Source organism: Vanellus vanellus (assembly GCF_965231255.1).
Source record: "Vanellus vanellus genome assembly, chromosome: 5".
Lineage (NCBI taxonomy): Eukaryota > Metazoa > Chordata > Aves > Charadriiformes > Charadriidae > Vanellus > Vanellus vanellus.
This window is the reverse complement of record NC_138910.1, coordinates 63,370,518-63,386,784: the sequence shown is the minus strand read 5'-3', so window position 1 is coordinate 63,386,784 and position 16,267 is coordinate 63,370,518. Positions and strand designations below refer to the sequence as shown.

Genomic DNA, 16,267 nt, shown 5'->3' with positions numbered 1-16,267 from the left:
TGTTCTTCACAAGAAAGTGGACGGAGAGGAGCCATCAGCCACGTATGAGCTTGTGGTGGCACTCTGCTCCCTTGTGTGCTGTTCACAGAATATGAGGTGTGGGTCCCCTTAGTATTGTCATAATGGTATTGATCTTGCCTTTCCCATCTATAGCTGGTACCTGCCTTAATATTTTCAGCACTTATCAACTGAAATGGTTACATGCTGCTTTTACTTAAACGATAAGGTTGGAAAAGCTCTTCCTTGTCTCAGAAAGGTGTTGTAAAGTCACTTTTATCATCTACGCAGCAGTTTAATTTCTTGCTGAGGCAGCCGTCACTGGGGAGTGTGGTTTTTCCTGAAGGGCACCTGCTCCCTGGGGCCTGTTGCCACACCGAGCTGCCCACCGGAGCTCCGGCTTGCAGGCCGGTACCGGCTCCTGCTGTCTGTGAGGTATGCAGGAGCAGGACGCGTAACGGGCGGTAATCAAAAGCCAGGCTCTTTTCGGTAAGAGAGCAGCAGGGAAAGACGGGGCCTTTCCGAGGGCCGGGGCGGGGGCGCCGGGGCCCGCCGGCAGACAGCTCCCTCCCCGCGGCAGCCTGGGCTTGGCGGGGCTGGCCCCGCCCCCCCGCCGGCCCCGCCCCTCCCGCCAGCCCCGCCTCTCCCGCCAGCCCCACCCCTCCGACCCCGCCCTGCTCCCCGCAGGGAGGCACCGCCCCGGCCGCAGGGGAGGGCCGGGCCCTCCCACACCCCACCGAGAAGGGCGGGGCCAGGCGGAGGGCCGCCGACCCTCATTGGTGGAGACTACTGCTGGCCACGCCCCCCTGAGAGGGAGCGGGGAAGGCGCCGCAGCTCGCACCGTGCGGCTCCCGCGCCGCGTTGGGAGGCGGCCCCTGGGCTCTCGGCGGGGCGGGCATTGGCGGGAAGGCGGGCGCCGTCCCGCTTGTTTTCGTGAGTAGGGCGGGCCGCCCCTTCGGCGTCGTCGCCGCCGCTAAGGGACCGTCTGTCAATCCCCGCCCCGCGTCGCCGCCGCCGTGCCGGGCGCGGAGCGAGCGGGTGGCGGCACATGGCGCGCTGCGGTGGCGGCGCTGCGCCGAAGGGCCCCGGCCCGGCGGCGGTGGAGCGGCAGCGGCTGAAGGAGGCGCTGGCCGAGCAGCTCCGGCAGGACCTCGGCAGGTAGGCGGCGGGGCAGGCCGGGGGGCGGCTCCGGGCCGGGGGCGGGGGGGGCACGGCGGTAACGGTGTGTTCCCCGTAGGCTGCTGGCTGAGGGGACGCGCTCCGACGTGACCATTCGCGTGGGCGAGGCGGCGCTGCGGGCGCACCGGGCGGTGCTGCTGGCGCGGGCGCCGCGGCTCTTCGCTGGGCTGGGCGGGGGGCGGCCGCCCCGCCAGGTGCTGCGACTGGACGGCGTGGGACCCGCCGAGGTCCGGAGCTTTCTGCGGTGAGTGCGCGGCCGTGGCGGAGCAGCGGACTCCGGCCGCTTTCTGTAGCACTGTCCCTCCTGTGTCCCTCCTCTTCTGTTTTCCTGGTGTTAACACCTGTTTTAAAGCTTTCCTCTTCAAAGCGGTATCTTTGCAGCCTTCTTGCAGCGCTTGCAGAGGACTTTCCTGTAACTTATTTTCTTCTGCCTTCATCCTGCTGCTGACAACACATGGGTAAACTCTCCACTGTAGAATGTTTTTTTATCTTATGTAAAGGCTTCATAATAGAACAAGAGAAAACACAGCAAAAATCCCGAATGTAGCCTTTAAAATTGTCTGTGCCTACTAATACCCTTGTTAGCAAGATTACCTAATGAAAAACAACACTCTAGTGTCATGTTAAAAGAAAAAAAAGTTATGGAAGCCTAGGAGGGCTTCATCAAGTTAGATGAAGATGCGTCAAGAGGATGCATGAACTTAGAAACTGTGTGGTCATTGCTGAACTCCTACTGATCTATGGCCTAGGCCAAAAAAAGCATAACTTTCCTGCCGAACTGGGATCCCAGTGCGAGGTGAGCAAGGGCCAGCCTGTTTTCCCATTGCCAGCTGTTAGCGTATATTCGTCATCTCACTCCAAAACTTCAGTGACTACATTGGGGTGTTGGTGGGTGCCATTACCGGACCTCACAGTCCTCCTTGCCTGTAAGTGCTTGTAATCCTTCTTTCAAAGAACTGAGCAGCGTTTGCTTTTCTCTAGCAAGGCTGTGGTGGTGCCACCTACCTTCTGTAAAACAGGGCTGGTGTCAGAGCCGTCGGCACTTTGAGGCATCCACAGGAGCAGAGCAATAGATAGGCACTTTGGGATTTCAGATGAATTCAGGTTGTGCCTCAAAAATGTATGCCCCGGTGAGATCTTGAGAGTGTTGGCAAGAGGAAGGGGAAGGTGTTGCAGTTTTAAAGTTTAGCGCCTAAAATATTAACCAAGGCTGACCTCTCCCTATTGCTTTCACTCAGTCTCTCCTTAGATTTGTAAATAAGGCAGCAGATGGCTAAAAAGATGTATTCAGGGTACTAAAGTTAAAATAAGTATGAAAGAAATTTTTTGAACTGGGAGTAATATCTAAAACACAGAATGACTGCACTAGAACAGACTGATAAACAGCATTTGTTAGGTTACTGTCAAAGTCTGTCAGGAGCAAAACAAGTGGTAAGAAATAAAACAGCATGGGTTTTGTCTCTTTTTTTTTTTTTTTTTTTTAACTCCATTAGTACTCCAGTTTCATTAATTTGCTTCACATTCATGTACGTGATGGGACAGAAGACTTTCATGCAGAAGCATAATAGTGCAAATTTAAAAACCTCCAAATAATTTCAATTTGGAAATTGGGAAATAATTATTGGGAATAATTATTTATATACTGTTATATAATTCCTTTGTTTTCCTAATGTAAGCACTTAATATGCCTACAGTTCGTTGATACTTGCTTTCAATTTTGTCTGTTTGCTGTAAAGCAAGTAATGGTCCCTGGAGTTCTCCATGTTCTCCAGAAAGCATGGTATTGAAAAACCATTGAATATTGAAAAATGGTATTTTAAACGCAAATCAGCTCATCTAATTATAAACTTTTTATCTTTTGAATGTGAGTTTAGAGTCTTCCTTTATATTCTAAACTATATATGAAGTGCATTTTGCAAGATGGTTGGTTTTTCTTAACTTAGTCTTCAGTGCTGTTTAATAGCTCAGCTTTTGAATCCTCTAAGCTAGCATATTTTGTGACAGTGCACTGGAGTTCGACTACAGTGAACTGCTTTGAACCAAGGAAAGGAAGCAGCTTTGGTTGAAAAGTGCCTAATTTCGTTGTTGGACTGATGACTTCTGCTAATATCAGTAGCTGTTGAATCTCAGTGGTTTCTTACTGTTAACATGAGAATGAATTGGATCGAAAATCCAAAACAGTGCCTTAAATTGCAGCTTGAGGTTGCCTGAAAGCTAGCCTAGTTCCTGAAGGATGTGAATCCCTGTGATGAATTGTAGCAAAGACCCGTAGCTATGGCTGAGCTCCTGAGAGATATTTGCAGTCTTCCAGTCTTCTATAAAGGTTCTAAGTTTTCTGCTTATAAATACTGTTTCTCTGTAGAACAGAAGTGGAATGCTGGTACAGTGTTAAAGAGTCCATCAAAGCTCTAACAAAATCTCATTCCTTTTCCTGTTTGTGTTCAGCTTTTATTTTAGTTTCCCAAGTAAAAAATGATCTTTCCTTGGGGATTTAGGGATTTTTTTCTCACAGTCTGTATCTGGCATGCATCTCAGTGAGACATACTTCCTTTGGGCCTCTGTCTGTCTTAATGGGGAGAGATGTAGGCTACACATCACTTGTGTGCTGAAGGCCGTGCAGCTCCTCTTGCCAAACTTCTAAGTATTTTTGAGCAGGATGGAGGACATGGTGAACTTCATGCTACTTTTTCTGCATAGCCTCAGCATGAAATAGATGAGCAATGGAGCACTGCTTTGTTTCCTTCCTACTTGAACTGTCTGAGGACATCAGCAAGAAACTGCTGGTCACCAAGAAGTGCAGCATCCCTGTTGTAGATGCTATTCACCCTACGTTTTTGCCCAATGAAGCTAAGGTATTGACTCTGCCCTACAATAGCCTTCTGTCACTCTTCATAACACAACTACAAAAGGGTCAACAATTGCAAGTATGTCAATGGCAGGAGATGACTGCGCAAGCAGGGTTCTGCAGTCTGCCTCAAGAAGTGAGCAATTTAGCATCCCTGAAGGATAATAGTCTGTCACAGATCATTAGATCGTTAATGTCTTGCCTTTTGAGAGGCAAACTGCTTTTACCATTTTGGTAGGAAAAATATAGCTTGAGAAATAAAAATCTAGTTGTTATTGTCTCCTGATACTTGTATTAAAGGGATCTGATTTGAAGAAGGACAGAGAAGGACCTAATGACAGATCCAGTTAAAAAGCAATAAATACGCATGAAATACAAAAGAATACAATTGTCATTGTGACGTTTACTGCCACGGGGGTTAATTTGCAGCACCAGCAGTTGATTCAAAGTAGACCAGCCAAGGCTTCGACCGTGTTGTTTGTGTAGTTCTGTATCAGGCAGTAGAAGGATGCTACATCTAGCTTAAGTGCACACAAAAGCATTCTTGAAGGTAAACTCCTGGACAGCATGATGACAGTAACTTCTTTCTGTAGACTCTATGCACACCTTTCTTTTGTAGAATAAATTTTAGGCTGTAGCAACTGCTATTAATACACCAGATACCCTATAGTGTTGTTCCAGTTTCATCTGCCACTTAGTCACACCTCTTGCAGTCTCGTTGTTGCTCGTGTCTGTCAGGTGGGATAAGGTGGGATACCTGTTAAAATTACATGCCATCAGACTGAGTGCCATCAGACTGACACTACAGAAGATGATGGCTTAGCTCTATTTTCAGTTTGACCTTCACTTGCATGTGAGGTTTTTGTAAAGCAGTTGCACCAAATACAACACAACTTGTTTGGGAATATTTGTTCTTTAAATACAATTCCCAGTTACAGTTCCATAACATTGGAGTACAAAGCAGTGAAAAGGGGAAACATTTCTTTAAACAACTTGTAGGTGAAAATATTCTTACTGATTGCTAGGCTGTCGTAATCCCATCAGATACTGGCTATTTTGGAGGAAACAAATGTGACTTCTGCTCATGTACACTGAATTTCTTTATGCTTATGCCTCAGCAATCTTACCTTTAATATCTAGGCTTCTGCACTCCCCTCTAGTGGGTTATGATCGCAGACCACTCTAGTTCAGAAGAATAGCATGCCTCCCATGTTCTTGAAATTTTGTGGGTTATGCAGTTTACTCTAATATGATCCTTCCCTTTTATCCTCTTGCCTGTTGATGTGGTGTACCCTTCCGTGCAAGGAGTATCTTCTCTGAGTGACTGAGTCATGTAACTTGAAAACAAGCAAAAAGAGCTTCCTGTGGCACTTGCGGGTCCGTTTTACGGCTCAACAACTATTCTTTCCCTTGTATTAAGACATAAGGGAATTGGCAATGCAGCTGAAAAAAATCATCCCTCACAAAACAAGTGGAATTAACAAACCTAAAAAACCCTGCCCTATAAATATGGGCAGTATGGGAAATTTGATGTGACTTGTCTTAAAATTTGTGAAATGATAAATCCTGAATTGCAGAAGCTAAAATGCTCTGTAAAGGCTCATCTCCAGTGAACAGTGAAAACCGAGAAAGTTGTGAACGAAAGTGTTTATTTCCCAAATTAAGAGATTAAGGAATTTGCTCCTCTGAATAGCTAAGATGTTTTAACTTAATGGCTTTTGTTCATACAACCATGCTGTCTAGTTGGAGTTTGTTACTACAGCACCAATTTAGTTTGTTGTGGTTATAAACATGAGTTAAGCTAGTCATTGAGAATAATTAGATTTTGTTAAGCAAGGAAGGTGGGAGGGAGAGAAATAAGTAAAATGATACATGCAGCTTGTAGTTTAGATTTTGTGCTATTTCTTGTTTGGAGAAGAAAGCTTTCACCATGATGCCTTGTTTCTTTTGATGAAAACAGGCTTTAAACACCTGCCAAACAATGCCAACCTTATCTCCTTTCCACATACATAGAAACAATGAATTTGTCTCTTTTCTTATTGGATTTTTTTTTTGATCCATGTTTATATCTAATCTCAATTTCTCAGCAGAAGTTGAGAAGCTAAACTGTCAAGTCGCAGTATATCCAGTATGTGTGTGATATTAACATCTTACTTTGGAAGACATAGTATCTTAATACCATGGATTTATGCCTCAAGGAGAAAAAAAAAATCAATTTATGTGAGAAATGGGTAGAAAACTTTCACTGGGACCATGATTGCTTAAGGGCCAGATTCTTCTGCCGAAGAAGAAAACACAAGAAAACAGAAAATTTAATCAGTATCTGTGTGAGGCAGCAAAGCAATTGATGTTGCATCTCAAGAGAAGAAATTTACTGAAATACTCATCTCAAGAAATCAATTAGGCTAAAATAACCATCTTGGCTGCAAAAATAGAGCAGTTCTTTTGGCAAATCTAAAGGGAAATGGAAGAATCTTAAGTGATTAAGGTAGGTTGAAGTTGTGCATGTGACATGCCTAACTTGCATTAACAAAGATTCACTGCTATACGTGTATTGCTGAAATATTTTTGCAAGTCCACCAAGGTTAAATGCAGTGTATGAGAGTATTTGTCTGCATCTGAGTTTGCCAGAGACATCAATGCATCAAAACCATGAGCAGGGAGTGGTTCAGAGACTTCCGTTAATAAAGACAATGCTGAGAATGTAGGAAGTTAATAGATATTGGTTTTACTTGGGCATTTAATTGTGATAACATATCTAAGTAAAACTGTATAATATGGTATTTTACACATGTACAGAAGATATTTCACTGCTAATCTAGTTACTACATGGAGTTCTGGTATGTGCCATACCAAGTTCTATTGAAAACAACACACAGCATCTATACAACTTGAAAATAAAAGAAAAACATTATCTGATTTGTCTGTTTTTAATTGCATTATCCTCTACACTACTAAGTAAGTATCCTGTTTTGGGCATCTGTACTCGTCCCTCTATTCTAAGACTGCTGTAGTGTCTTTTCTTTCAGGGCAATTAAACTGATGTACTGTCAAACAGCAGAATTTCCTCTTTTCATATGTGTTGGACTCTTGTACTGACAGCTTCATGCTATCCATAGTATTTATGACAGAGACGCTTCTGATTTTCTGATAGACTTTAGCATTAAAAAATCAGCCTGTGTTGCTAGCTGATAGGAAAAAAAATAATCAAGATCCGGGAGGGAAAAAAATCCTCTCCCTTGGCATTAATGGCTTTTGTTTGGGCCTGCTTTGTAATCTCCTTACTAATGCTCTGCAAATCTGGGCATATACACAACATAGCAATAACAACATATACAAGATCCTGTCTGTTTAAACAGCAAGTATCTAAGAACTCAAAAGCACTTCTCTAGTGACATCCATGAAGTATATGTATAACTTTAAGGATAATGTGGGTAAGGAGAAGCTGGCGGGTAACTGTCAAGTCCAGATGGGCTCTCAGTGAAGAACTCTTACTCAGAGCAAATGGAAGCTGCTGTAGAGAGCATTTGAAACAGGAATGTCTAATTCATTGTGATTTTTTTTTTTTTTTTAATTTATTTATTTGGGTAACAACCACTTAGGGACAATAGGAGGGGCTGTCTTAACAGCTTTCAATAAAGTTTGGTGATGATAGTGTTAATTCCAGTGACTTTTGGTGTTCTTGGAAATAACAATCAAAATGGGTTCCTCATGCTTTTAAAGACGTTTATAACTTTATAGAATTGTAATCTTCTGCACTTAAACTTACTAAACTAAGGTGTCCCATTGAAATGATGCCTATTCAAGAGGTTTGGAACAGTAAAAACTATTCATATAATTCTGCAGTAAGGGTCCTGGTTTCTTACGGCAACTGGGTTTTAAAGAGATGGTTTTACATTATCACTAAAACATCTGAGCTTCAAGGTCTGAGCTATGCATTTTGCTGTGGATAAAAGGCTTCCCTAGCTTTTATTTATGCAGTAAGGTGCCATTTGATACTCTGTAGAAGACAGTCTAGAAAACTTCACTCTGCCTTTAGAAACAAGCCTATAAAGTAAAGGGTGTTGCCAAGCAAAGTTTTCTATAGCAGGTTTTAGAAAACTGCAGAATCTTCCGTTCTGGAAAGAACATCTAGTGAGATTTAACTGAGACAAAGGAAAACTTCTAGAAGATGTGCTAAAAACATTATTGCTCCCTGTAAAGCAGAATAATGGATGCCTCCATGAGTCTTCCAAAGTAGTGAATTTACAGTCTGTATTAAGCAGGACTGTAACATACAAATATTCTGCTGAGTTTTCAGAAGTAATAAATCTGGACTGTGGCTGGATTTTAAACATTAACTGAAATAATCAAGGTTTCTTGACTTTTTACAGGAAAGATTATTTCTAATAGAATAACTTTTTCAGATCTAGAAACCAGTTACTTAGTTCTGGTTTAACAATGTGCCACTTACACTTGTTTTATTTACAGAATTCCTTGTTGTGGTAAGGGTGCCATTTGTATTGACTTAAGCCCTAGTGATAATACAATTGCATTCCTCAGGTTTCTTATGTAGATTATCTGAAAATGCCCCGAGGATTCCCAGGAGATCTTTGCCTCACTGCTTAGCTTATCAGATTCCCTGTGGATATGTTTTTCAGTTACTGGCAGAATGTAAGCAAGAATATTAAAACAGTGAATTTATGGCAGAGCAGTGTATCTGTTGCTGCTAATTTTTGTTCTCCCTCCAAGTCAATTTGCACTGTGTTTACATGTTGAATATGCAATAACTATGTAGCAACAGAAAGGTAAGTAAAGTTCCAGTGCAAATTTAACGTGTTATGAATGGCAGTTTTCTTTCAACAAACTCTTACTATGCGTCTTCCTGCAGTTTTTCCACATTCAATATATGTTACCAGTTTACTTCTGTAATTGTGGTATTTGCTTACATCCACTGAAGGTGCAGGTGTGAAGTGTGAATGATTGGATTTTGTCTAGTGGTGGCATTGTCTATGTGACTTTAAGTGAAATTTCTTGGGAGAAATTACTTGAAGAGGAAACTTCAGAATACTTCTGTGGAATTTTGACATCTCTAGGTTAAGTGGGTTTCTACTCTGAATTTCTGTTCTTGAGTCCTACTGCCATAGAGCTGTAAAACACAGATGTTAAGTACTGTAAATATGAAAAGCAATAGATGGTCAAACCAAGTTCACAGATTAGGAGTTCTGAAAGCACACACAGGTACAACCTTAAAAACCTATGTAAAGAGGGTCCACCAATCTTACTCTTTCAATGTGAAATTTTCTTACTCCTGTCACATGTTTTCCTGGCCTTTGCTTTCAAAATCTAATAAAATGTTAAAATTCCCTATGTTATTGTTTCTTGTCATTCTCTCTTGGTACAAACCTGTATCACACAGACAAAAAAAATTCTCCCTCACTCAGTCCTTTAAGTACAGGACTTAAGAAGGAAGATGATTTCTTTGTATGTTTTCTCTGTGCCATTAGAGGACAGTGTTCAAATAGAATACTCAAATTACTGTGTTCCCAGTATTAACAATAAAGCCTCTTTGCCATGGAATGAGAGACTAAATGCAGATCTGTAAGTACATGTCTGCTAAATCCAAAGTAACTGTAGTTCTTCTGTTAAACTTTGGTAACTTTATCAGTGGTTTCATACCATATAGATGAAGCATGTTATCAGTTCATATTGACTTTTTAAGGCTCCGTTAAGTTGCTGGAGTGCAGTGTCTTTCTATAAATACAAGATCTTTGCAGTCAGAGGCTGCAGAGGCTTTGTTAGCCTTTCCAGATCTTGATCCAAAAATAAGCTGGCAAAACAGATGGGAAGGTGGGAAGTGGGAATGACTATACGGGCAAAGTGAAAGCTCTTGGGTAATCTTAACTGCAAATTTTCATGCTTTCAAGCACTTCCTTTGAAATTAAAATTTATATGGAGAATGGATCGAGAGCAGCCCTGAGGAGAGGAACTTGGGGTGTTGGTGGATGAGAAGCTCAACATGAGCTGGCAATGTACACTTGCAGCCCAGAAGGCCAACCGTATGCTGGCTTGCATCAAAAGAAGTGTGGCCAGCAAGTTGAGGGTGGGGATTCTGCCCACACACTTGGAATATTGTGTCCAGCTCTGGAACCCCCAACATAAGAAGGACATGAACCTGTTGGAGTGGGTCCAGAGGAAGGCCAGGAAGATAAGAGGGTTAAAGCACCTCTCCTATGAAGACAGGCTGACAGAGTTGGGGTGGTTCAGCCTGGAGAAGAGAAGGCTCTCTGGGGAGACCTTATAGCAGCTTTCCAGTATCTGAAGGGGGCCTACAAGAAAGCTGGAGAGGGACTTTTTACAAGGGCCTGTTGCAACAGGATGAGGGGTAATGGCTTCAAGCTGGAAGAGAGTAGATTTAGAATAGATATCGGGAAGACATTTTCCACTATGAGTGTGGTGAGACACTGGAACAAGTTGCCCAGGGAAGTTGTGGAGGCCCCATCCCTGCAAGTGTTCAAGGCCGGTTTGGATGGGGCTTTGAGCAACCTGGTCAAGTGGGACATGTCCCTGCCCACAGCAGGGGGGTTGGAACTAGATGATCTTTAAGATCCCTTACAACTTAAACTGTTCTATGATCTCTAATACCATTCGCTTATATCTCTGTACCATTCTTATGGTTTTGTACTTGTAATCTTGATGTTAGAAGGTTTTTATATTTTTGGGTTTGTGAATTTGATGATATTAAAGGACAATCAAATGCCTTTTTTTGGTCATACTAAGACTTATAAATAGGTCATCTGTCATTACTGATACAGCTTGCTTCTGCTTTTGCCAGTAGATGAGCTATAAGGAGCAGACAAAAGTTTCTTTAATTAAAAAAGCAAAGTGAGAGAGAGAAAATTTTGTTCCTTTTAGCCTGATATTATTACATTTTACGTCTAGTGCTTGTGTATGCTTTTTCAAGCATTGCAGAAATAAGTTTTCCACAGATAGATTTTTAAAGAGGATTTTTTTATTATTATTAAGCACTGTAGAGTCCAGCTTTTGTTTTCTGGTCATGAACTTTGTTAGACAAAAAAAAATGTCATTTCTTGTTTGTTTGTTTTGATCAATTAAAAAATTACAGGAGTAAACTTAGTGTCATCTTCTAGGCTTGTGTATTCATCTGATAAAAATCTTAAAGAAGCTGAAGAGCTGGCTATGATGAAAAAAGTATGGGAACCCAAATTAATACATGAAAACAACATTGCTACTCTTCAGAACACTGAAACAAATGTAAATAGTATTGGAGATGGCAAAAGAACACCTGTTGATCAGAATACTCCAAGTGGAGCTGTGGAGAAAGAAGTTGCTTGTTCATCTTGTATTGAAGAGGAAATTCCAGACGTAGTCGTTGATGCAGAAAGTAACAATGTCCCTCCAGGTAGGTTTGGAATTTTACTTTTGTTTGTTGATTTTATTTTCTTTAAATAATTATCCAAAGACTTATATAGATGTAAAAATGCAGGCAAAGGTTAAAGGCATTGTTATAACACAGCTTACATGGATATTCTTTGCTATGATCTACCTCATTCTCTCACACTTTGAAAAAAGGAACTGCTGCAGATGTTTGGCAGGAGGACTTCTCAGCCAGTGTGTAGCATAACGAATCTGACAGCACTTGCCAGGCATCGGGCATGTTCATCAGCATTGTGTCCCGTCTTTTCTCTGTAATACAGCAAACTTGAGTCCTTACCATGTGGGATTTCACAGAGCAGAATCTCTCCATTCCTTTCCTTTTCTAGCAAATTATGCTAGTTCCACTGTTGTTTTATGAGGATTTTGGAATCTTCCCTACAACAACTGTGAATGAAATAAGTAACACGAGGAAATGTGTAACTGCATCTACAACAGAGGTGTTGCCTGCTACAGCTGTGTCAGTAAGATAGGATCAAGCAACAACTGTTCAGGCAGAAGCTTGTAGCACTGCATGACCCTGAACTTCTTCAGAGTCTACTTTTCTTTAATGCAGAGGTACCAGATGTCTGTAGAAAAAAATGAACTGGCTATATAATCTTACAACGGAGTACCTGTAGCACTTCTTACTTAAATATGAAGCACTGGTGAAATTTCCGATATCTCAAAACGAGAAGTAAAATGTAAGATCTGGAAAACCTTTCAAGGAAAATTCTAGCTTGAATATGCAATATTAAAAAATATTTCTTTTCAAATATTGTAAGTTGTCTGTGTACTGTCAATACTCTAGTCTACACCGGACAAAGTGAAAATAGCTATTTCTCCCCATCTGCAGGTAATTCAAAACTAGAAACTGCATCTGTGTTAGGAGAAGACTTAATGATGCTCTACAAGAAGTGCTGTTGTCCAGATATTAATATTTGCATAGAAGGCAAAGATTTTCAAGCTCACAGGTACATAAGTATGTACTGTAAAGTTTTTCAACCAAAATCCTTCCAGTATAAAATCTATAGTAAGTTATTGCTGGTGTTGTTATCTAGCTGCGAACTGTTATAGTTTTTAGGTCTTATGTGTGAAGTGGGCATACTTTGATACTATTGAAAATTATTTCTCTCATTAATGATAACTATTGTGGAAACAAATGCGGTTTTAGCACTTTCAGGATTGCCATTGTAAACTCATACAATGAGTTTACAATGAGTATACTCATGTATAAGCACCCTGTAGGTTTTCCTTGCTACCTTTTTTTAAACAATCTGTGCTCTCTGAAGAAAATGAAAAATCTATTAACAAGCTATTTAGCTATTAATGCTGAATAAAATTACCATACAGGTATAACATTTCTGGAGTAGTAATTTTTTTTTCTGCTCTTCAGAATCTGTGCATACAGAATGTGATTTTTACTTTCATTACTTCAGTCATGTAGATGTAAAGATTGTCAGCAGCCTTTATTAGAGCTAAAGTCCAAGACCATTTAAGAACTTTGGCTTATTTGACTTCTGTAGCTTGGGAAAGCAAATTAAAGTGTCAGTGCAATTCCTTGCACCTTTGATATGAGTCTGTTTGACTTGAGATAGCAAACTAGACAGCCTGTATTTTGTTCCCTTTGAATATATAAATAACTGAGAGATTATAAAAAACCTCCGCTATTTTTAGTACTTTCTCAACACAAAACCGGTGGGGAGGTTTGTATTACTGACATGGCAAATATCTTTCCAGAAGATATGTCATAATAGGGGTTTTTTTAATAATAATATATTTTTTTTAATAATAGAGTTAGGATATATACTAAATTTCCAGAATGTAGTGTAGTTAGCCACGCTTTTTTTCTTCTGGTCTACACTATTAGAAGACATGTTCTCAGGTTCATAACTTTGAGAAACAAATATTTTAATGCAAAAAGAAAGTCAACAAAAAGATTCCATCAGCAGATCTTCGTTAATTTAGGCCACTTATTGCCTGGAGCAGTGTATCTAGTCTAACCAGCATCAAAAAATAAAGCGGTAAATCATAGAGAAAACAAGGATATTCTGAAACAGGCACAGGACTTGCTTGTTTTAATACTGCATCATGTGAACAGTAGGAGTGAATAAGGGAAATCTAACTTATAATTGTGGTGAAAGCACCAGTATTTCATATTGATTCCGTATGATTGATTTATTTGAAGGGTTGTTTGTTTGGGTTTTTTTTTTAAGTTCTCAAACACGACATAGTTTAAGCCACCACCCTTTCCCACCGACTTATCTTAGCATTCCTTATTTTCTTATGAGGTCCCATGAACTTCCAGTAGACCTCACAGTGTGAGCAGCAGTGCTCTGAGAGAGTTGCCAAGTTACATCTTCCTTGTGCTGTGTTGTATTCTTACAGAGGTCTCAGTGGAGCAAGTCAATTTGTTCAGTAATAAACTTGGGGCACAAACCATGACAGTAGGAAAGCACAGATAAATTTACTTCAAATTCATTTTGGTATCTCCACGTATTTTATAAGTTCAAATTTTATCAATGTATATTTATGTAATACATACTTGTCCATATTCTACTGAGTAGCCGTCTTATTTTAAATGAGTCTTTGAAATATCCACTTCAACTATGCTCTTGCACTTGATCTAGCCCTGTTTGTTACTAAAATTTATTTGGAAGAGGATGACAAAATCATAGATAGTGTATTTCATATCTCCATGATATTGTGTTATTGTATCTTATAAAAACAAGATCGTGTGTATATTCAGAACTTCACATACTCAAAGTTGTGATGTAGTACCCCTTTACGTGTGGACATATTTCACTGAGATATGAAGTATTCTGTAAAAGCTTCATTATTATTGCTGGATGAATCATAGGAGGAATGGGCGAGAAATTCCTAATTTAATGTATTGAGACTTCTGAAGCAGGAGGAGGGAAGAGAGATGAGAGATTCCAGAATATATAATGATGAGAAAAGAAACCATAAATAGCATTCTTCTTACTACTTCCTACACAAAATCAGAGTGCTCTGAAACATTTTAAGAGCCAACAAATACATGTAAAAGAAAGGATTCTCATGCCTAATATAACACTTTGCTTTTTCTGCCACAGGAAATACACGACATTAAGTAATTCTATAAATAATAGGAAGCTTTGTAAGTGTCAGGAAAAAATTGTATATACGAGAATATTATCTACGGCTGCAGTAGCCCAGATAAGATATATAAAGATATATATACACACAGGGAACTGGTGTAAATCTGGAAGGCTGAAATCATAAAGCAGTTTTCATCTACTGTCTTCCTTTTTGCCCTTCCACTTCCACCTTAAGAAGTTCCTGTTGCAAAGGTCTTCTCATCTGTTTTTTTGAAGACTGTGATACTGGTGGAGATACTGAGCTACACAGACTACTGGTCTGGGGTTTCTTTATTGTCTTTGGAAGTAGTAGTAAATCGAATTAGCTCCTTTATGGACAGTTATGACTTTTGAATAACTGATGGTAATAAGTCTAAAAAGAAGTAATTGATAGCTCTTCTCAAATAGTGCTGGAAACACGCATCATATTGTTCTATCATATGTTAATATCAAGTTTGTTTGACTTAGGATGTGCTGGTAGGTGGACAGCCAATTTCAAGTAAGAGACGTTTCATACTTCCCTTTTCATTTTAATAATTATACATTTTGTAGTATAAAAAGAATTTAAGAAATTCAGGATGTAATTATTTGGTTAAAATGGGGCTGTATAAACAAGGTTATTTACTGTTATTTGGTAAATAAACCAGAAGAAATAAATTTGCAATTTTATATTATATAAAAGGAAAATGCTTGTTATACTAACATCCTGTGTGAAGGAACTAGGAACAAGCTTTGAGAAATGTAGAATACTGTTTTTTCTTTAGCATATTTTGAAATTCCAAACATAGTGGAAGAAAAGGTGTGCAGTACACAGATAACACCTTAATGCATAAAGGGCAAAGATTTAAGTCAACGTTATCAAAGAGTCTCATAATAAATATTTGTATCTAGTGGCATAATGTTTACTTTTTCTCTCTCAGGGCCATTTTATGTGCCAGATCTAGTTACTTTGCTGCTATGCTGAGTGGAAGTTGGGCTGAAAGTTCCCAAGAGCACATCACTCTTCAAGGGTAAGTGTTGTCTTTGCAAGTCGTGTGGGAGCAAAGGTAGGCAATTTAAAATCACTGCAAATATGTAACAACTGTGTTGTGTATAGAGCACTGAAGATTAATCTTCCTTGACACTTTTCTTCAACCTGATACATTTCTTGAGTGCTGTTTCGACTTCAGTATGAAACAGGGAGTATAGTGTATTTGTTAATATTGTCAGATGGTTCAGGGAATAAGTCTTTTTCATCAGCAGAAGAGAACTAATCCTTTTGTGTAGAGCATGTTTTAGTATTCACAGTCAGTCTTAAAATTCTCTCACTTCATGTTGTACATGTTATGAGAAGTAGTATAAATGTCTCAACAATGTAATTTATTTTCCTACAGTACAGTAAGAGTATGCTTACAATGCAAAGAGAAATAAACAATTACATTTCTTAAATAGTGTTTAATAATGATATTTCAGCATCATACACAAAACCAATTTTGACCAGTGTGCCTGTCCACAATGGCTTTCTGTGTGAGAGCTGAAAATAAGGGAACTGACAGTGTAGGATGAACACTTAAGACTTTGTAGATAGACTGGGGACTGTCAGGTTAGTTCTTTTTGGTATCAGAAAAATCAATTGCAATATACTACATTTTCTTTTAAAGCAAACCAATACTGATACTTGTACGTGTTAGCTTTGTGAGTTCAGGCATGATGTTGGCTGACTCAGCTTTCTTCA

General features: G+C 40.0%; 1 protein-coding gene across 1 annotated transcript in view; it reads left to right on the top strand.

Moving 5' to 3' along the window:
* Positions 1–1,045: 1,045 nt before the first annotated feature.
* The window catches only part of BTBD8 (BTB domain containing 8), a gene marked incomplete at its 5' end in the record, with an annotated part of 36,491 nt that continues 21,269 nt past the window's right edge, over positions 1,046–16,267 (top strand). Inside the window, 5 exons of the mRNA XM_082484478.1 lie at positions 1,046–1,155; positions 1,235–1,420; positions 11,152–11,423; positions 12,291–12,408; positions 15,474–15,563. Coding sequence (XP_082340604.1) covers positions 1,046–1,155; positions 1,235–1,420; positions 11,152–11,423; positions 12,291–12,408; positions 15,474–15,563 — 776 coding nt within the window. The remainder of the gene's footprint in view (positions 1,156–1,234; positions 1,421–11,151; positions 11,424–12,290; positions 12,409–15,473; positions 15,564–16,267) is intronic.